The sequence below is a fragment of the Salvelinus fontinalis genome, chromosome 14 (assembly GCF_029448725.1).
Source record: "Salvelinus fontinalis isolate EN_2023a chromosome 14, ASM2944872v1, whole genome shotgun sequence".
Taxonomy (NCBI): domain Eukaryota; kingdom Metazoa; phylum Chordata; class Actinopteri; order Salmoniformes; family Salmonidae; genus Salvelinus; species Salvelinus fontinalis.
In genome coordinates, this window is record NC_074678.1 from 14,227,408 (window position 1) to 14,248,832 (window position 21,425).

The 21,425-nt window shown below is 43.4% G+C and overlaps 1 protein-coding gene across 1 annotated transcript in view; it reads left to right on the top strand.

Annotated features, from left to right (window-relative positions):
• Positions 1-21,425, top strand: part of naprt (nicotinate phosphoribosyltransferase) — a 33,225-nt gene that overhangs the window by 2,466 nt on the left and 9,334 nt on the right. Inside the window, exons 2-6 of the mRNA XM_055943993.1 lie at positions 14,638-14,765; positions 15,150-15,232; positions 17,873-18,003; positions 18,095-18,210; positions 19,622-19,818. Coding sequence (XP_055799968.1) covers positions 14,638-14,765; positions 15,150-15,232; positions 17,873-18,003; positions 18,095-18,210; positions 19,622-19,818 — 655 coding nt within the window. The remainder of the gene's footprint in view (positions 1-14,637; positions 14,766-15,149; positions 15,233-17,872; positions 18,004-18,094; positions 18,211-19,621; positions 19,819-21,425) is intronic.

The following is a 21,425-nucleotide window of genomic DNA, read 5'->3' on the forward strand; positions in this document are numbered from 1 at the left end:
TGACCAGCACAAAAACATCCTGTGGCGTACTGCATTAGCATCAAATAGCCCCCGCGATATGCAACTTCTCAGGGAAGTTAGGAACCAATATACACAGGCAGTTAGGAAAGCAAAGGCTAGCCTTTTCAAACAGAAATTTGCATCCTGTAGCACAAACTCCAAAAAGTTCTGTGACACTGTAAAGTCCATGGAGAATAAGAGCACCTCCTCCCAGCTGCCCTCTGCACTGAGGCTAGGAAACACTGTCACCACTGATAAATCCACGATAATTGAGAATTTCAATAAGCATTTCTCTATGGCTGGCCATGCCTTCCACCTGGCTACCCCTACCCCGGTCAACAGCCCTGCACCCCCCACAGCAACTTGCCCAAGCCTCCCCCATTTCTCCTTCACCCAAATCCAGATAGCTGATGTTCTGAAAGAGCTGCAAAATCGGGACCCCTACAAATCAGCCGGGCTAGACAATCTGGACCCTCTCTTTCTAGAATTATCCGTCAAAATTGTTGCAACCCCTATTACTAGCCTGTTCAACCTCTCTTTCGTATCGTCTGAGATCCCCAAAGATTGGAAAGCGTCTGCAGTCATCCCCCTCTTCAAAGAGGGAGACACTCTAGACCCAAACTGCTACAGACCTATATCTATCCTACCCTGCCTTTCTAAGGTCTTCGAAAGCCAAGTTAACAAACAGATCACCGACCATTTTGAATCCCATCGTACCTTCTCCGCTTTGCAATCTTTTTCCGAGCTGGTCATGGGTGCACCTCAGCCACGCTCAAGGTCCTAAACGATATCATAACCGCCATCGATAAGAGACAATACTGTGCAGCTGTATTCATCGACCTGGCCAAGGCTTTCGACTCTGTCAATCACCACATTCTTATCGGCAGACTCAACAGCCTTGGTTTCTCAAATGACTGCCTCGCCTGGTTCACCAACTACTTCTCAGACAGAGTTCAGTGTGTCAAATTGGAGGGCCTGTTGTTCGGACCTCTGGCAGTCTCTATGGGGGTGCCACAGGGTTCAATCCTCGGGCCGACTCTTTTCTCTGTATACATCAATGATATCGCTCTTGCTGCTGGTGATTCTCTGATCCACCTCTACGCAGACGACACCATTCTGTATACTTCTGGCCCTTCTTTGGACACTGTTAACTAACCTCCAGACGAGCTTCAATGCCATACAACTCCTTCCGTGGCCTCCAACTGCTCTTAAATGCAAGTAAAACTAAATGCATGCTCTTCGAACGATCGCTGCCCTCACCTTCCCGCCCATCCAGCATCACTACTCTGGACGGTTCTGACAATTACAAATACCTAGGTGTCTGGTTAGACTGTAAACTCTCCTTCCAGACTCACATTAAGCATCTCCAATCCAAAATTAAATCTAGAATCGGCTTCCTATTTTGCAACAAAGCATCCTTCACTCATGCTGCCAAACATACCCTCGTAAAACTGACTATCCTACCGATCCTTGACTTCAGCGATGTCATTTACAGAATAGCCCCCAACACTCTATTCAGCAAATTGGATGCAGTCTATCACAGTGCAATCCATTTTGTCACCAAAGCCCCATATACTACCCACCACTACGACCTGTATGCTCTCGTTGGCTGGCCCTCGCTTCATATTCGTCGCCAAACCCACTGGCTCCAGGTCATCTATAAGTATTTGCTAGGTAAAGCCCCGCCTTATTTCAGCTCACTGGTCACCATAGCAGCACTCACCCGTAGCACGCGCTCCAGCAAGTATATTTCACTGGTCACCCCCAAAGCAAATTCACACTTTGGCCGCCTTTCCTTCCAGTTCTTTGCTGCCAATGACTGGAACGAACAGCAAAAATCACTGAAGCTGGAGACTCATATCTCCCTCACTAGCTTTAAGCACCAGCTGTCAGAGCAGCTCACAGATCACTGCACCTGTACATAGCCCATCTGTAAATAGCCCATCCAACTACCTCATCCCCATACTGTTATTTATTTTGCTCCTTTGCACCCCAGTATCTGTACTTGCACACTCATCTTCTGCACATCTATCACTCCAGTGTTTAATTGCTATATTGGAATTATTTTGCCACTATGGCCTATTTATTGCCTTACCTCTGTTATCCTACGTCATTTGCACACACTATATAGATATACTTTTTCTTTTGTATTATTGACTGTATGTTTGTTTATTCCATGTGTAACTCTGTGTTGTTGTTTGTGTTGCACTGCTTTGCTTTATCTTGGCCAGGTCGCAGTTACAAATGAGAACTTGTTCTCAACTAGCCTACCTGGTTAAATAAAGGTGAAATAAATAAATAAAAATAAATACGTCTCTGGAACCGAAGACAACATTATAGCCCTGCAGGAAACGACCACTGCACTTGAGGAAAAGGTTGAATCGCTTACCTCTAAACTAGTTGATTTGGAGGGCCGTAGCAGGAGATCGAACTTGAGACTAGTACATCTCTCCAAAGACTCTGAGGGGTGGCGATGCTTGCTCATTCCTAGAACGGTGGTTTCCCGAGGCTCTCGAGATGGAGCCACTCCGCTCTCCTTTGATCATTGAGAGAGCTCATTGGATTTCTGGCCCACGATCCAACCCCAACGCACCTCGAGGGCTCTGATAATGAAGTTCTTAAACTATAAAGATAAGAAGCGGATGGTGAATGCAGCCAGGGCGAAAGGGAGAGTACTCTTCAAGAATCGGCAAGTTATGTTCTTCCCAGATCTCTCCATGGAAGTCCACAAGCAGCAGAAATGCTTTGACAGTGTCAAGCAGCAGCGGCTACGGGCTAAGGCTATCCGGTTTGCAATCATCTTTCCAGCATGACTGACGGTCTCCCACTGCATTCGTTCATACATTTTTGAAACACCAGCCGAGGCGGAGCAGTTTCTTGAGAAGCTAGGCAGAGGTGTGGAAGCGGAGCAGTTTCTTGAGAAGCTAGGCAGAGGTGTGGAAGCGGAGCAGTTTCTTGAGAAGCTAGGCAGAGGTGTGGAAGCGGAGCAGTTTCTTGAGAAGCTAGGTAGAGGTGTGGAAGCGGAGCAGTTTCTTGAGAAGCTAGGCAGAGGTGTGGAAGCGGAGCAGTTTCTTGAGAAGCTAGGCAGAGGTGTGGAAGCGGAGCAGTTTCTTGAGAAGCTAGGTAGAGGTGTGGAAGCGGAGCAGTTTCTTGAGAAGCTAGGCAGAGGTGTGGAAGCGGAGCAGTTTCTTGAGAAGCTAGGCAGAGGTGTGGAAGCGGAGCAGTTTCTTGAGAAGCTAGGCAGAGGTGTGGAAGCGGAGCAGTTTCTTGAGAAGCTAGGCAGAGGTGTGGAAGCGGAGCAACGCTGAAGAGGCAATAGCGACGTAAAGTTCAACTTTGACCAATTTCTTTTTTACATTTTTCCGAACCGTTGCTTTCGGTTTTGTCTAAACAGGTATTTAAAGTTTGAGCCAGTTCACCGTGTTATATTTTATAATAGCACTGTCTATTTAACTATAATAACATGGCCAGTTTACAAGTAAGCCTTATTATAATTTTATGTACCATGAAACTTTGCTTTTATGCATCGGAACATCCTAGTGCAGGTTTGTTTTATTTAGGCCTATAGGAGGCTAGATCACGGTGGTCTAATATTCTAGCTCACTCCTGGTATTTTGTTTGATTCTTTGTTAAATGGGGAACAAAATATAATGTAATGACAAGTAGAAGGTGTACAGAGGGGGAAAAACGGCAGAAAAACGGCTCCTCTGCCGTTTTTTTTGTGTGGATCTGTTGAGTACCTTATACGGAGTGTCACTGAGAGGGGGAGGGGGATGTCTGTTAGAGACTGGGGTAAGAGGGTTAATCACAGGTTCGTGGTTGATTGTTATGCATGTGTTTTTGTACAATGGCATGCTTTAAAGCGTCCTTTGTGTTTTTGTTTATGGTGGTAACAGAGGTCTGTTGGTATATTAGGCTGATCCAATGTGCTCTTATGGGGCAATGTTTTAGTTCAAGTGTCCCGGTAAATTCGATGTCGTAGTGTTAAGGTTAAATTTACATCCTGGAACTGTAGGGGATTAAATAAAATCGCCAAAATAAAACAGGTAATAAGTAGATTAAAACAACTTCAGGCGACAATCATATTTTTGCAAGAATCACATCTATTATCTGGCGACATTCCTAAGATACGCAAGAGGTGGCCTGGGCAGGTCATTGCAGCCTCATTTAGTTACTATGCAAGGGGAGTTATTATTCTTATCCATAAATCCATTCCATATCAGATATTGCAAACAATTTGTGATCCCGCCGGGAAGATATATATTATTCTACAGGGTACCTTACTGTCCGAGCAGTTGAATTTAATTAATGTGTATGGTCCCAACAAAGATGACTCTAAATTCTTTAACGATTTGTTTTTAAACCTTTCCACACTTCCAGGTAATTATAGTGTTGCAGGAGACTTTAATTGCACTTTAGATCCTGTTAAAGATCGCACCTCGGGTTCAAACTACTCCCATACGTAATCTAAGAAAACCATACAGCATTTTATGAAGGATTTAAACTTAATAGAGATTTGGAGGGAAATGAACCAGATGATGTGGAAGTTACTCTAGCACTTACCAGACCTATTCCCGAATACACTTTTTTTTCTATCTCAGCAGCATTACGCTCTAAAATTGAAGATTGCTTTTATTATAGCATTGTCATCTCTGGCCATGCTCCAGCATCTTTTATATATTCCGATTCTAATTTAGTAGGTGACCCACCTAAATGGCGCTTCCAACCTAAATGGCTGCAAGATACAATAAGTTTTACAGAATACATTGAACAGCAAATTCACCTATACTTTTCAATTAATACAACACAAACTTCAGCTTGTAATAGATGGGAAGCCTTTAAAGCTTCATAAGGGGTCAAATGATACAAGTAAAAAAATACTAGTCAAAAAATGAAATTACTTGAAACCAAAATTAAAACTCTGGAAAGAGAAATTTTCCTCACTAATTCCACAGGTGCACACAAGGAGTTGCTCGGGCTCAATATAACAGAATTTCTGTGGGTAGAGCTGCAGCAAGCTTATTGAGACTAAACCAATCATATTATGACCAGGAAGAAAAGCTGGGAAGCTGTTGGCCTGGCAAATCAAACAGCAGCAAGCAGAGAGAGCAATCAATTCAATCCAGGATGCAGGGGGAGCTGTGACGGTAGACCCTCGGGAGATAAACAGTACCTTTAACTTCTTTGGGGTAGGGGGCAGTATTTTCACATCCGGATGAAAAGAGTGCCCAGAGTAAACTGCCTGCTACTCAGGCCCAGATCCTAGGATATGCATAGTATTAGTATATTTGGATAGAAAACACTCTGAAGTCTCTAAAACTGTTTGAATGATGTCTGTGAGTATAACAGAACTCATAGGGCAGGCAAAAATCTGAGAAAAAATCCAACCAGGAAGTGGGAAATCTGAGGTTTATAGGTTTTCAACTATTTGCTTATCCAAGATACAGTGGAAATGGGGTCATGTTGCACTTCCTAAGGCTTCCACTAGATGTCAACAGTCTAGAGCCTTGTTTGATGCTTTTACTGTGAAGTGGGGCCGAATGAGAGGGGAATGAGTCAGAGGTCTAGCAGAATGCTTTGAGCTCGTGACGCTTGTTCACGTGAGAGCGAGCTCTGTTCCATTTGCTTTTCTGAAGACAAAGGAATTCTCCGGTTGGAACATTATTGAAGATGTATGTTGAAAACATCCTAAAGATTGATTCTATACATCGTTTGACATGTTTCTACGGACTGTAACGGAACTTTTTGGACTTTTTGCCCGTACTTTCCGCTGGACTTGCACGCGCGTCGTGTGTTTAGATTGTGTACTGAACGTGCAAACAACAAGGAGGAATTTGGACATAAATGATGGACATTATTGAACAAAACAAACATTTATTGTGGAACTGGGATTTCTGGGAGTGCATTCTGATAAAGATCATCAAAGGTAAGTGAATATTTATAATGCTATTTCTGACTTATGTTGACTCAAATGGCGGATATCTCTTTGGGTTGATTTGTTGTCTTAGCGCCGTACTCAGATTATTGCATGATTTGCTTCTTCCGTAAAGTTTTTTTTAAACCTGACACAGCGGTTGCATTAAGGAGAAGTGGATCTAAAATTCAATGTGTAACACTTGTATTTTCATCAACATTTATGATGACTATTTCTGTAAATTGATGTGGCTCTCTGCAAAATCACTGGATGTTTTGGAACTACTGAACATAACGCGCCAATGTAAACTGAGATTTTTGGATATAAATATGAACTTTACCAAACAAAACATACATGTATTGTGTGACATGAAGTCCTATGAGTGTCATCTGATGAAGATCATCAAAGGTTAGTGATTAATTTTGTCTATATTTCTGGTTTTTGTGACTCCTCTCTTTGGCTGGAAAAATGGCTGTGTTTTTCTGTGAATAGGCACTCAACTAACAATCGTTTGGTTTGCTTTTGTCGTAAAGCCTATTTGAAATCGGACACTGTCGCTAGATTTACAACAAGTGTATCTTTAAAATGGTGTAAAACACATGTATGTTTGAGGAATTTTAATTATGGGATTTCTGTTGTTTTGAATTTGGCGCCCTGCAGGTTCGCTGGCTGTTGACGAGGTGAGACGCTACCATCCCACATACCCTAGAGAGGTTAATACCTTTGCATCAGAGTATCCTCCTGAAACTGATACCCAGGTTAGCTTTTTAGATTGGAGTTTCCTAATATTTCAGATGAATCTAAGGATAACACACAGCACAATGCTGTGCTGACTATGGAGGAAATTTCCAATGCAATTGATAGTATGAGGGCGGGTGTGTAATGCGTGTGTACTGGCGGCAGAGAAGTCAGGCGCAGGAGAGCAAAGACTGTGTTACAACGGTGCAGTTTAATAATAAAATCACTGTGAACAAAAACATAAATAAATAAAATGGGACGAAACCCTTCGCACGCCAGACATAACGTGCACAAACTCTTACAATCAACAATACCGGACAAGGACATGTGGGGAACAGACGGTTAAATACACAACATGTAATTGATGGGATTGAAACCAGGTGTGTGGGGAGACAAAACAAATGGAAAATGGAAGGTGGATCGGCAATGACTAGAAGACCGGTGACGTCGACCGCCGAACGTCGCCCGAACTTGGAGAGGGACCGACTCGTGACAGTACCCCCCCCCCCCCCCCCCCCCCAACACGTCCTCGACCGGAACCCAGCACCTCTCCTCCGGACCGTATCCCTCCCACTTCACGAGATACTGAAGGCCCCTCGCCCTGTGCCTCGAATCCACTATGGAGTGAACGGAGTACACTGGGGCCACCCCGATGTCCAGAGGGGGTGGAGGAACCTCCCACACCTCAGACTCCTGCAGCGGACCAGCCACCACCGGCCTGAGGAGAGACACATGGAACGAGGGGTTAATACGGTAATCGTGTGGAAGTTGTAATCTATAACAAACCTCATTCACTCTCCTCAGGACTTTAAATGGCCCCACAAACTGCGGACCCAGATTCCGGCAGGGCAGGTGGAGGGGCAGGTTTCGGGTCGAGAGCCAGATCCGGTCCCCCGGTGCAAACATCGGGGCCGCACTGCGGTGGCGATCTGCGTTCTCCTTTTGACGCGTCATGGCCTGCTGAAGGTGAACACGGACAACCTCCCATGTCTCCTCCGCGCGCCTGAACCAGTCGTCCACTGCAGGAACCCCGGTCTGACATTGATGCCAATGCGCCAGTACCGGCTGGTACCCCAGTACGCACTGGAAGGGAGAGAAGTTAGTGGAGGAGTGGCGAAGCTAGTTCTGTGCCATCTCAGCTCAGGGTACGAATGCCGCCCACTCCCCCGGCTGGTCCTGGCAATAGGACCACAGAAACCTGCCCACATCCTGGTTAACTCTCTTCACCTGCCCATTACTCTTGGGGTGAAACCCTGAAGTAAGGCTGATTGAGATCCCCAGATGTTCCATGAATGCCTTCCAGACCCTAGACGTGAACTGGGGACCTCGATCAGACACTATATCCTCAGGCACCCCGTAGTGCCGGAAGACGTGCGTAAACAAGGCCTCCGCAGTCTGTAGGGCCGTAGGGAGACCGGGCAGAGGGAGGAGACGACAGAACTTAGAGAAACGATCCACAACGACCAGGGGGTGGGGGTGCATGGGAATGGAGCTAACAGACTGACAGAGAAGCCAGGCGCAGGAGAGCAAAGACTGTGTTACAACGGTGCAGATTAATAATAAAATCACTGTGAACAATAACAAATAAATACAATGGGACGAAACCCTTCGCACGCCAGACATAACGTGCACAAACTCTTACAATCAACAATACCGGACAAGGACATGTGGGGAACAGAGGGTTAAATACCGAACATGTAATTGATGGGATTGAAACCAGGTGTGTGGGAAGACGAGACAAAACAAATGGAAAAGGAAAGGTGGATCGGCGATGATTAGAAGACCGGTGACGTCGATCGCCGAACGTCGCCCAAACAAGGAGAGGGACCGACTTCGGAGGAAGTCGTGACAGCGGGAAGTCGTGACAGCGGGGAGGACATCTGGCCCATTGACATCTACAAGAGATTTAAGAACAAACTGCACTACCCTCCTGGAGAGGTTTTGGAATCTTACGAAAATAGTCTCCTGCCCCATTCTTTGAGAGGAGCTCTGATCACTCTGCTCCTAAAACCTGGAAAGCTGCACACCAAATGTGATTCCTATCGTGCTATTTCGCTTTCGAATTCTGACACTAAGGTTCTTTGTAAAGCAGTTGCGAGGAGGTTGGAGGGTTTCTCCCGAATGTGGTATGTGGTGGGTAGAGACCAAAAAGGCTTTATTCAAGGTCGTCAAGGATTTCATAATGTTAGGAGAGTGCTATATGTTCTACATACCAGATTTGGGTCGTCAGACACTGCGATCCTGTCATTGGACCAGAGAAGACCTTCGACAGGGTTGAGTGGCCCTACCTCTTTAAAGTGTTAACTCATTTTGGTTGTGGTGAGAGCTTTTGTAAATGGATAAAGATACTATATACAAATCCCACTGCAGAGATCCTTACTACTAATACGATATCTAAACCTTTTTACATCTGCAGGGGTTCTAGGCAGGGCTGCACTCTTTCTCCTCTCCTGTTTATCCTAGCCATTGAGCCTCTAGGCATAACTGTGAGGTCCCAGCCCAATATTTCAGGTATCAGAATAGATCAGATGGAACTTTGAATTGCCCTTTAAGCAGACGATGTAATTTTGTTTCTTACAGACTTGTGCAATTCCATACCCGCACCTCTGGACCTAATCAAAGAGTTTGGGGTGTTCTCGGGATACAAAATAAATAATGCAAAATCCTCAATTAGGATGCTAAAGGAGGAGGAAAGATGTTGACCGACACCTTTAACTTCTATTTTTTATGCAACGGAATGCTTTACATATCTCAGCATTTGTATTGTGCCAGAAATTGACTACATAGTCTCAATTAACTATGACCCTGTCGTAGATTCAATAACTCAATCGATAGATAGATGGTCATCTTTACCTATATCTTTAATTGGCCAGATTAACATTCGGAAAATGAATGTTCTCCCAAAACTGTTGTATCTATTTCAGAACATTCCCTTGCCGCCACCACCATCCCTCTTTACAAGGCTTAAAAAGTTGTTCACTATATTTATCTGGAAAAACAGACGTCCCAGAGTTCGCTTGTCCTTATTGTACCTACCGTATGACAGAGGGGGGCTCCATTTGCCTAATATCCAGTGGTACTACTGGGCAGCTCAGCTTCGCACTGCTATGTACTATTTTACCTCAGTCTCTTTCTTTGTGGATGGAGATTGAAATGTCTTCAGTTGTACTCGATTTAATCCTTAACCTCTACATTTACTCAGCTGATATCAAGACACAAAAACATTAAAATAATAATCCCTTTGTTTTTAATATGTTTGGTATGAGGAGCGGAAGTTCTTTGGTGAAGCGCATTCTTTGTCATGTTTTAGTCCTATCTGGGGAAACCACAGTTTCACTCCTGGGAGAGCTGATCTGGGTTTCCAACTATGGGCCAGCAAGGGTTTAAGGAAAGTTCAAGACCTGTATAAAGAAGGTATTTTTATGTCATTTGAAGAACTCATAGCAAAATCTGACATTCCTAGAAAACAACATTTAAAATAAAATATTTACAGCTAAGGAGCTTCCTCACGGCTGCCCAAAACCTAACAGAACCCCTTCTGTCCACTTTAGAAAATACGATCTCAACCCATTGTAATGGTAAGGGTAGAATTTCAGCTCTATACAATATGCTAGAGTCTGGCTCAACTACATCCTCTGCGCACAAACTGAACTCTTGGAAGGAAGATATTTTGGAGGACATAGTCTTGGACAAATGGAGTAGTATATGTACTAATGCTCAGACACAGACTGTGAATACTCGGCTTAAACTATTGCAATACAAGTGGTTGATGTGAGCATATGTAACCCCTGCTAAGTTAAATACGTTTAATAGTATAGTTCCAGATATATGCTACAAGTGCAATCACTCTGAAGGGACTTTATTTCATTGTCTGTTGGACTGTGAGAAAATTAAAGATTTTTGGAACGAGGTATCGCATATGATATCCCAAATAGTATCAGTAAAATTGCCTCTCCATCCCGAAGTGTTTATCCTGGGGTTGTACCCAATCAATCTTCATCTAAAGAACCAAGTACAAACACTTATACATATGTGCTTGTTGCAAGCAAAACGCTTGATAGCTCTTGCCTGGAAAAGTGTGAAAAGGCCTTGTATTGCCCAATGGCTTAGAGAAACGTTGTCTTGCCTAACAATTGAAAAGATCACATACACGGTTAAGGGTAAACAAGACACTTTTGAAAAGGTTTGGGGACCATTTTGGGACTTTGTTGAGCAGAGTGATGTGGGTGAAATATTGGCTGGGTAGTGTACTATGCTTTGTGTGCATGTGGGGTGGTGGTGAGAGATATCCGATTGGCTTGTGGCGCTGTGTTTCATCTGAAATTTGTCCCAATTATGTTCTATCCTATTGGATCAGACCACTGAAAAAATGAAATTTTGATTGTTTTATGCCTCTGTAACACTTTTGTTTTGTCTTAGATGTTTCATCATTTATTTACATTTTTTGTTGCTGTTAACTTTTGATGTGTTTTTTTTTCATTTTTTTTTTCATGTAATATTTCTGCTTATATGTCTTGTTAAAGAAGAACAATCAATAAACATATTGTTTAAAAAAAAATAGAAGTGCCCATCCAAGAAGGCTCAAGGTCATTGGCCACAAATAAAATGACGTCAAATCGCTTTACATCTACCGTAGCTTTGATTGGACTGGTCATGTCAACATCATACTTTCAAAATCTTAGCTAGCAAGCAGTCATCGTCATGTATCACATCGACAATCTACTGGCAAATCCTTTTCAATCCTTATTATATGAAGAGAAATTATAGATAAAACGTAACAGTGCACATCAGGCCAACAAATTGGAAATCTCAAATTCAACAATAAGTGGTTTGGAAGAAATCAGTAGCTAACTGCAAGCGTTGCAAAGCAATCACTATTTTGCTTCCCCTGCTATTCGGTGGAGAGGGGGTGTGGTCCTAGTCTGGGTTTAAGGGTCTCTTTTCCAACCTTAAAAGGATAAACATACACATGAATACCATGGACCAGAAAGGGTTGAGTACATTGGCCATTCTGTCAGTCCAGCATGACTTCTGTCTCTTTCAAAACAACTGGAAACTCTGAACTGGGAAATCTCAGACTTCAGTGAGTTCAAGACAACTGGGAACCTAGAAAAAAACGAGCTCCGACTGGGAAAATACATTTTAAATGGTCATCCAACTCGAAATTCCAAGTCGGGAACTCTGGCCTCTTTCTAGAGGTCCGACCTGAAGATCACTGACGTCATAATCCAACCTCGTCCGCAGTTGTCTTGAAAGCACCATAAATCCAGGGATTGCTAGACTTGGATGACAAAGTTTCATGACAACATTTTCCACAAGAAGGACCGCCGAGCCACCTCTTGTTCAAGTGAGCACAGCACAACAGTGAGTCCAAAAATGTATTGTATGCCACTGCATAAATTATATAATATGCCAGGGAGATATGTACACTGTAGCTAAAAAAGTAATACTAAGTGCATGTTGTGTAGTAAGCTGTCAGTAGCACATATGCCTCACCCTAGTAATTTGGTCCCTTTCCCCCTCATAACTTAAACTACTGTTCTGACTTGATGATGCACATGTAGATTATAGCCTGTTTTAGAGAAATCCATTGTCTGATTGTATGCCCCCTTTATTTATCCTCAGTGTACAGGGAGACTACTTTAATAACGGCCCATGTACAGCGACATAATTCAGAACATTTCAAAAGTGCTGAATAAATAGTTATATTGACTACATCCGTCTTAACTCGCTCATTAATGTCTTAATCAAAATTACAGATTGCCTCTTAGCCACCTATTGTTCCCTTATGCCATAGTTTGAAAATCTCAATTGTCAGTAGAAACCACATTTGTTTAAGCTAGTCAGCCATATCAGCTTTGTTTTTTTTAAAAAGGCAGTAAATGAGGCTGAATGAACTGTTTCGCTGCCAGACAAGGCTCCACTGATAACCAGGTGTAGCGGTGGTAAGGATTCACTCCATGGTGCTGAAAAGAAAGCTCTGCTGTTGGGACAGCTTTATGTAGGCCCTAACTGTTTGTGGGTGCTGTTTTTCACCGTTATAGTCAAATTAATGTATTGTGTTGTGTTGTGGCTTTGTTGGCATGCATCCCAATGTTTTTGTTGTTGAGTTTGCCCCACCAAGATTTACATGCTAGTATATATTTTTCCCATACCCTTGATATTAGTTATTACAAGTGGTGATTTTAGCAAGGCAGGTTTGTGATTAGACCTATAGGCTCTAGCCTAGTGAGCCTATAACAACAACACAAAGTCCCTTCGACCTCCCGGGCGGCGCAGTGGTCTAGGGCACTGCATCGCAGTGCTAGCTGCGCCACCAGAGTCTCTGGGTTCGCGCCCAGGCTGGGCAGGGTTTGCGCCCAGGCTCTGTCGCAGCAGGCCGCAACCGGGAGGTCCGTGGGGCGACGCATAATTGGCATAGCGTCGTCCGGGTTAGGGAGGGTTTGGCCGGTAGGGATATCCTTGTCTCAGAATGTAAAATGTAATAAAATGTATGCACTCTACTGTAAGTCGCTCTGGATAAGAGCGTCTACTAAAATGTAAATGTAAGGGCAACGGGGGGAGGGGGGGGACTCAGTCGGGGGTCTCAATTTACTGTTGCAAGGTAGAATACACAATGTGCAATTTCAAAATGTGGTTGTGAATCAACAGTTTTTGTCTTGTTATGCCAGTCACTGATAGTCACTCAGTTAGCCCATGTCAGCTATATGTTTTCAGATTGGTTAATCATTCTAGCGGCCAGCTATCTAAACTTGTTGTATTCAAAGTTGAATTAGAGCCCGGGGGCCCCATTGATTTTGCTAGTCAGTCTCACTCAGATACTGTATTAAAAACTGCAAACATTTCTCTCCAGCCTTGGACAAAATGTGTAGAATTGCAGGAAATTGGCTGTAAACTGGACATTTTTCTCTCTGCCCCATGGCAAAATGAGTAGAATTTCAGGAAATTAACTCTAAAACTTAAAAATATGCATGAGATTGGATAATACAATTGCCAAATCTTTTCTCCACCCCATGGCAAAAATGTGTAGAATTGCTACAATTAGCTTTTTTTCAAGCAGGCTTGACTATTGTAATGCTGTCCTGTTTGGTCAACACAAGAAAGCCATTGGTCAACTGCAAAACATACAGAATGTGCAGCACGGGTACTCGCCAAGAACAGACAGAGAGCACACATTAAACTGGTTTAAAAGTCTCTGCACTGGCTGCCTGTGAGTTTTAGAATTAATTGTAAGATTCTCCTATTTAATTTTTTTTTTATTAATCCACGATTATCCCTCCCTCTCCCTCTTGCCCCCTCCCTTTCTTCTCCCTCTCCCGTGTGTTCTTATGAGATTAGCTTTATTAGCAGTGGTGGATAAAGTACCCAAATGTCATACTTGAATACAAGTAAAGATGCCTTAATAGAAAATGACTCAAGTAAAAGTCACCCAGTAAAATTCTACTTGTGTAAAAGTATTTGGTATTAAATATTCTTAAGAATCAAAAGTAAATGTAATTGCTATAATATACTTAAGTATCAAAAGTAAAAGTTGAAATAATTTCAAATTCCTTATGTTAAGCAAACCAGACTGCACAATTGTCTTGTTTTTTACATTTACGGATAGCTAGGAGCACTTCAATGACTACCTTGTTGTTGTTTAGACACTAAACTGTAAGCATGTTTCACGTTCCCTGGGCCAAAACATGATGTTTGTAGATGTCGTAATAACAGTTGTCATTGAGATCGGTAGGCAGATGACTTTTCTTGGAAAACCTATAGTAGGCCTAATACTATTCCACATGCCAGGATGTTAGAAAAGTGGTGTGTTGACGTGTACAAAAATCGTTTGTTTATTTCATATGTCATGAATAGTGTATTGTTGTGTAGATGTGTGTTATTACTGTACTGATTAGAAGTTGCTCCAGATAAGAGGGTCTACTAAATGACATGGAAATTATGATTATGTTATTGATTATGTGTAACAAAGTATAACTGTGTTATAGATGTGGAGTACCTGCGGTCCGTGCTGCCCCCAGCCACTGACCCTGCCTTCTTCCTGTTTCTACGGGAACTGGACTGTTCCGGTGTCACACTCCACTCTGTCCCCGAGGGAACGGTGGTCTTTGCCAGGGTGAGACAACATCAGGTGTTAAGGGTTATACTCAGGGTCATCCCCAGAAAGGGTTGGAATTATACATTGACTCTTGGGGTGCCCAATGTCTCTTGGGGTATCTAATGTCTCTGGCGGGTGCCTGATCGGACCAGCCCCCCTGTAACTCGAACCATGCCCGCAAGGGTTACATTCATAGAAATATAATCTAGTCATTCTATTTCTATGGTTACACTCAGGGACGGTTCACCCCCAAGGGCCAGTGGTCAGGAGGCTCAGGGACTCACCCACAGTGGTCAGGAGGCTCAGGGACTCACCCACAGTGGTCAGGAGGCTCAGGGACTCACCCACAGTGGTCAGGGTTGATGACTGAGTTGATTGATTGTGCTGTTCCTCTGTTTGAAGGTACCTCTGATGGAGGTGTCTGGTCCTCTGGCTGTGGTTCAACTACTGGAGACCAGCCTGTTGTGTCTGGTCAACTACGCCAGGTAGGGACACACTTCTCCTTCAGCAAACTTGAAAAGGTTTGGCATGGGCCCTCAAATCCTCAAAAAGTTCTACAGCTGCACCATTGAGAGCATATTGATTGGCTGTATCAATGCTTGGCATGGCAATAGGACTGCCCGCGATCGCATGGCGCTACAGAGTGTGGTGCGGACAGCCCAGTACATCACTGGAGCCGAGCTCCCTGCCATCCACGACCTCTATATCAGGCGGTGTGACAGAAAGGCCCGGAAAATCGTTAACTCCATCCACCCAAGCCATAGACTGTTTTCTCTGCTGCCGCATGACAAGCGGTACCGGTGCATAAAGTCTGGCACCAACAGGTTCCTAAACAGCTTCTATCCCCAAGCCGTAAGACTGCTAAATAGCTAGCAGAATGGCTACACGGACTATCTGAGTTGACCCTTGTATTTGATTTTTGCTAAGTCTCTATGCACACTTACAGGATTCTACACACTCACGCACATACTCTCCCAACCACTCTACACACACAATCGCATACAATCAGCATTTATGTTGATGCTACTCTGTTTATTATAATACTGATGCCAAGTCACCTTACCCCTCCCTACACATACACTAAATATACAAAAGTATGTGGACACCCCTTCAGATTAGTGGATTAGTCTATTTCAGTCGTACCCGTTGCTGGCAGGTGTATAAAATCGAGCACACAGCCATGCAATCTCCATAGGAAGACATTGGCAGAAGAACATTGGTTGAAAAGTACCCAATTGTCATACTTGAGTAAAAGTAAAGATACCGAAATAGAACATGACTCAAGTGAAAGTCACCCAGTCAAATACTACTTGAGGAAATGTCTACAAGTATTTGGTTTTAATTATACTTAAGTATCGAAAGTAAATGTAATTGCTAAAATATACATCAATATCAAAAGTAAAAGTATGAATCATTTCACATTCCTTATATTAAGCAAACCAGACGGCACGATTTTCTTTTTTTTCAATTTTTTTTACGGATAGCTAGGGGCACACTCCAACACTGAGACATAATTTACAAACGAAGCCTTTGTGTTTAGTGAGTCTGCCAGATAAGAGGCAGTAGGGATGACCAGGGATGTTCTCTTGATAAGTGTGTGAATTAGACAATGTTCCTGTCCTGCTAAGCATTCGAAATGTAATGTCAGGGAAAATGTATGGAGTAAAAAGTACATAATTTTCTTTAGGAATGTAGTGGAGTAAAAGTTGTCAAAAATATAAATAGTGAAGTACAGATACCCCAAAAATCAATTTAAGTAGTACTTTAAAGTACACTGCTCAAAAAATAAAGGGAACACTTAAACAACACAATGTAACTCCAAGTCAATCACACTTCTGTGAAATCAAACTGTCCACTTAGGAAGCAACACTGATTGACAATAAATTTCACATGCTGTTGTGCAAATGGAATAGACAAAAGGTGGAAATTATAGGCAATTAGCAAGACACCCCCAATAAAGGAGTGATTCTGCAGGTGGTGACCACAGACCACTTCTCAGTTCCTATGCTTCCTGGCTGATGTTTTGGTCACTTTTGAATGCTGGCGGTGCTCTCACTCTAGTGGTAGCATGAGACGGAGTCTACAACCCACACAAGTGGCTCAGGTAGTGCAGCTCATCCAGGATGGCACATCAATGCGAGCTGTGGCAAGAAGGTTTGCTGTGTCTGTCAGCGTAGTGTCCAGAGCATGGAGGCGCTACCAGGAGACAGGCCAGTACATCAGGAGACGTGGAGGAGGCCGTAGGAGGGCAACAACCCAGCAGCAGGACCGCTACCTCCGCCTTTGAGCAGGAGGAGCACTGCCAGAGCCCTGCAAAATGACCTCTAGCAGGCCACAAATGTGCATGTGTAGCCTGACTGCCATTAGGTACCGAGATGAGATCCTCAGAGCCCTTGTGAGGCCATATGCTGACACATGCACATTTGTGGCCTGCTAGGTTAGGCCCCTTAGTTCCAGTGAAGGGAAATCGTAATGCTGCATAATACAATGACATTCTAGACGATTCTGTGCTTCCAACTTCGTGGCAACCGTTTAAGAAAGGCCCTTTCCTGTTTAGCATGACAATGCCCCATGCACAAAGCCTTTGTGAACACCGACTGCTAGCCAGGCATAATCGCCCAACATCAGTGCCCGACCTCGCTAAAATGCTGTTGTGGCTGAATGGAAGCAAGTCCCTGCAGTAATGTTCCAACATCTAAGTAATGTTCCAACATCTAATGCATTAGTGTTCCAACATCTAATGTTACAACAGCAAAGGGGGGACCAACTCCATGTTAATGCCCATGATTTTGGAATGAAATGTTCGACGAGCAGCTGTCCACATTATTTTGGTCATGTAGTGTATCTACCTCTATCACTCCAGTATCCCTACACATTGTAAATATTCTATTGGAACTGACCCAGTATTCAGCTTCTTACTTTCTCTTGTTCTTCTTATTTTTGTATTGAGTACTACAAGGATGTAATTTCACTGCACGTGACATTAAAATGTGGAACTCACACACACACAGACACACACACACACACACACACACACACACACACACACCTTGTCGACAGGTAGGAATACTGTATACTCCAATAGTGCATTATGGTAATTCTCTGTATCTCCCTTCTCTCTCCAGTCTGGTATGCAGTAACGCGGCCCGGTTCCGTCTGGCTGCTGGTTCCAGGAGGAAGCTGTTAGAGATGGGCCTGAGGAGAGCACAGGGGCCTGACGGGGGCCTCACAGCCTCAAGATACACATACGTCGGAGGTGAGGAGAGACACACACATACATGTAAGGACACACACACACATATATATATATATATATATACACAGTGACCTACTCCTCTGTCTGTCAGGGTTTGATATGACCAGTAACGTCCAGGCTGGCTTCCTGTTTGGAATCCCCGTGGCGGGAACCATGGCACACTCTTATGTCACTTCTTTTTCCTCTCTGGAGGAGGTGTGGCCTCAGGTGAGTCTCTCCGCCACTGTGTCCTAAATGCCATCTTATGGGCCCTGGTCAAAAGTTGTGCACTTTAAAGGGAATAGGGTGCCATTTGAGACACAATCTTTGTATTGACCCTTTGCATTGACCCTTTGCTTCCACAATACACAACCTCAAAGAAAATAAATACATCTGTCAAGTGTCTCATAACATCAATTTCTCAGTATTTTAACCATGGCTGTGAGCCAACTGGCACCAGATTGCCTACATAGTGCACTACTTTTGACCAGGGCCCTTAGAGAATAGGGTGCCATTTGAGAAATAGACACGCAGCCCATATGCACACACTTTTATGGGTCACTGTACTGAACTAGCACTAATTAATTTTCTTTGAATAAAAACATTTCCTAACCTTTTAATAACATGTTAATAACCACAATGTTGATAACCCATCAGTGTGCTATTTATCTTATGTGTATCAATGGAGGCTCCTCAGGGGAGGACCATCCTCCTCAGTGAATTTCATTAAAATAAAAATGGTAAAACATTGAAAAAGTAATCCTTTTTAGAAAAAACTATGTGTGTAAATAATTGATTAAAACACACTGTTTTGCAATGAAGGTGTACAGTAGCCTCAACAGAACTCTGTAGGTTAGCACCATGGTGTAGCAGGAGGACAGCTAGCTTCTGTCCTCCTGTGTACATTGACTTCAATACAAAACCTAGGAGGCTCTTGGTTCTCACCCCCTTCCATAGACTTACACAGTAATTATGACAACTTAAGGCGGAAGTCCTCCAACCTATCAGAGCTCTTGCAGCATGAACTGACATGTTGTCCACCCAATGAAAGGATCAGAGAATGAATCTAGTACTGAAAGCATACGCTACAGCTAGCTAGCACTGCAGTACATAACATGTGGTGAGTAGTTGAATCAGAGAGAGAGAAAGACAATAGATGAACAGTTTTCTACAAATTAATTTCTTAAAAAATGAAGGAGAAGCTGCATTAGCTAGCAAATGCAGCTGGCTAGTTTAGTTGCTCAAACAGAGGAATGCTATGTTAGCTAGCTGGCTATGACTATCCAACACAACACTGGAACTCTTCCAAGTAACTGCTTACTGACTATACACTGTAATGTTACTGCATGATTATTGTGGGTTTACTAACGCATTAGTTCCATTAGCTATGAATGTCAGTCATCCAACATGCTGGAATAGAAATAAGGTCATGTTCATGAAAAAAAGTAGTCTTCCCTCATCCCTCACGTCACTGACTGCCACTGATGTGTATATACAGTATGTTGTGTGGTTGTTAATGTTTTAATGTTGTTTCTTATCCTGACTGCACTACAGATTTCCCAATTGATACAATAAGGATATTGATTTCTATCTTATATTGATTGATTGGTTGAACTTCCTGTCTCTCCTGTCAAATTAGATGCTAGTGGCAGCAAACGGGGATCATGACAACATCGATCTGATCTCGCTGACCAAGGGTTGGCTGGGGCGTGTGTGTGAGCTGCTGGGGGCGGAATCTGGGAAGATCCATGAGGGCGAGCTGGCAGCCTTCTTGTCCTATGCCATCGCATACCCACACAACTTCCTGCCGGTCATCGACAGCTACAGTGTTACCTGGTAACCTTTCCCCCTTTTTTTATTTATTTATTTTATTTATTTCACCTTTATTTAACCAGGTAGGCAAATTGAGAACACGTTCTCATTTACAATTGCGACCTGGCCAAGATAAAGCAAAGCAGTTCGACACATACAACAACACATAGTTACACATGGAGTAAAACAAACATACAGTCAATAATACAGTGAAAAATAAGTCTATATACAATATGAGCAAGTGAGGTGAGATAAGGGAGGTGAAGGCAAACAAAATATATATATAAATAAATAAAAATATAAAAAGGCCATGGTGGCGAAGTAAATACAATATAGCAAGTTAAAAAAAAGAAAAAAGTAGAGATAGAAATAATGGGGTGCAAAGGAGCAAAATAAATAAATAAATAAATACAGTAGTTAAAGAGGTAGTTGTTTGGGCTAAATTATAGATGGGCTATGTACAGGTGCAGTAATCTATGAGCTGCTCTGACAGCTGGTGCTTAAAGCTAGTGAGGGAGATAAGTGTTTCCAGTTTCAGAGATTTTTGTAGTTCGTTCCAGTCATTGGCAGCAGAGAACTGGAAGGAGAGGCGGCCAAAGGAAGAATTGGTTTTGGGGGTGACCAGAGAGATATACCTGCTGGAGTGCGTGCTACAGGTAGGTGCTGCTATGGTGACCAGCGAGCTGAGATAAGGGGGGACTTTACCTAGCAGGGTCTTGTAAATGACCTGGAGCCAGTGGGTTTGGCGACGAGTATGAAGCGAGGGCCAGCCATCGAGAGTGTACAGGTCGCAGTGGTGGGTAGTATATGGGGCTTTGGTGACAAAACGGATGGCACTGTGATAGACTGCATCCAATTTATTGAGTAGGGTTTTGGAGGCTATTTTGTAAATTACATCACCGAAGTCGAGGATTGGTAGGATGGTCAGTTTTACAAGGGTATGTTTGGCAGCATGAGTGAAGGATGCTTTGTTGCGGAATAGGAAGCCAATTCTAGATTTAACTTTGGATTGGAGATGTTTGATGTGAGTCTAGAAGGAGAGTTTACAGTCTAACCAGACACCTAGGTATTTGTAGTTGTCCACATATTCTAAGTCAGAGCCGTCCAGAGTAGTGATGTTGGACAGGCGGGCAGGTGCAGGCAGCGATCGGTTGAAGAGCATGCATTTAGTTTTACTTGTATTTAAGAGCAAATGGAGGCCACGGAAGGAGAGTTGTATGGCATTGAAGCTCGCCTGGAGGGTTGTTAACACAGTGTCAAAAGAAGGGCCAGAAGTATACAGAATAGTGTCGTCTGCGTAGAGATGGATCAGAGAATCACCAGCAGCAAGAGCGACATCATTGATGTATACAGAGAAGAGAGTCGGTCCAAGAATTGAACCCTGTGGCACCCCCATAGAGACTGCCAGAGGCCCGGACAACAGACCCTCCGATTTGACACACTGAACTCGATCAGAGAATTAGTTGGTGAACCAGGCGAGGCAATCATTAGAGAAACCAAGGCTGTCGAGTCTGCCGATGAGGATGTGGTGATTGACAGAGTCAAAAGCCTTGGCCAGGTCAATGAATACGGCTGCACAGTATTGTTTCCTATCGATGGCGGTTAAGATATCGTTTATGACCTTGAGCGTG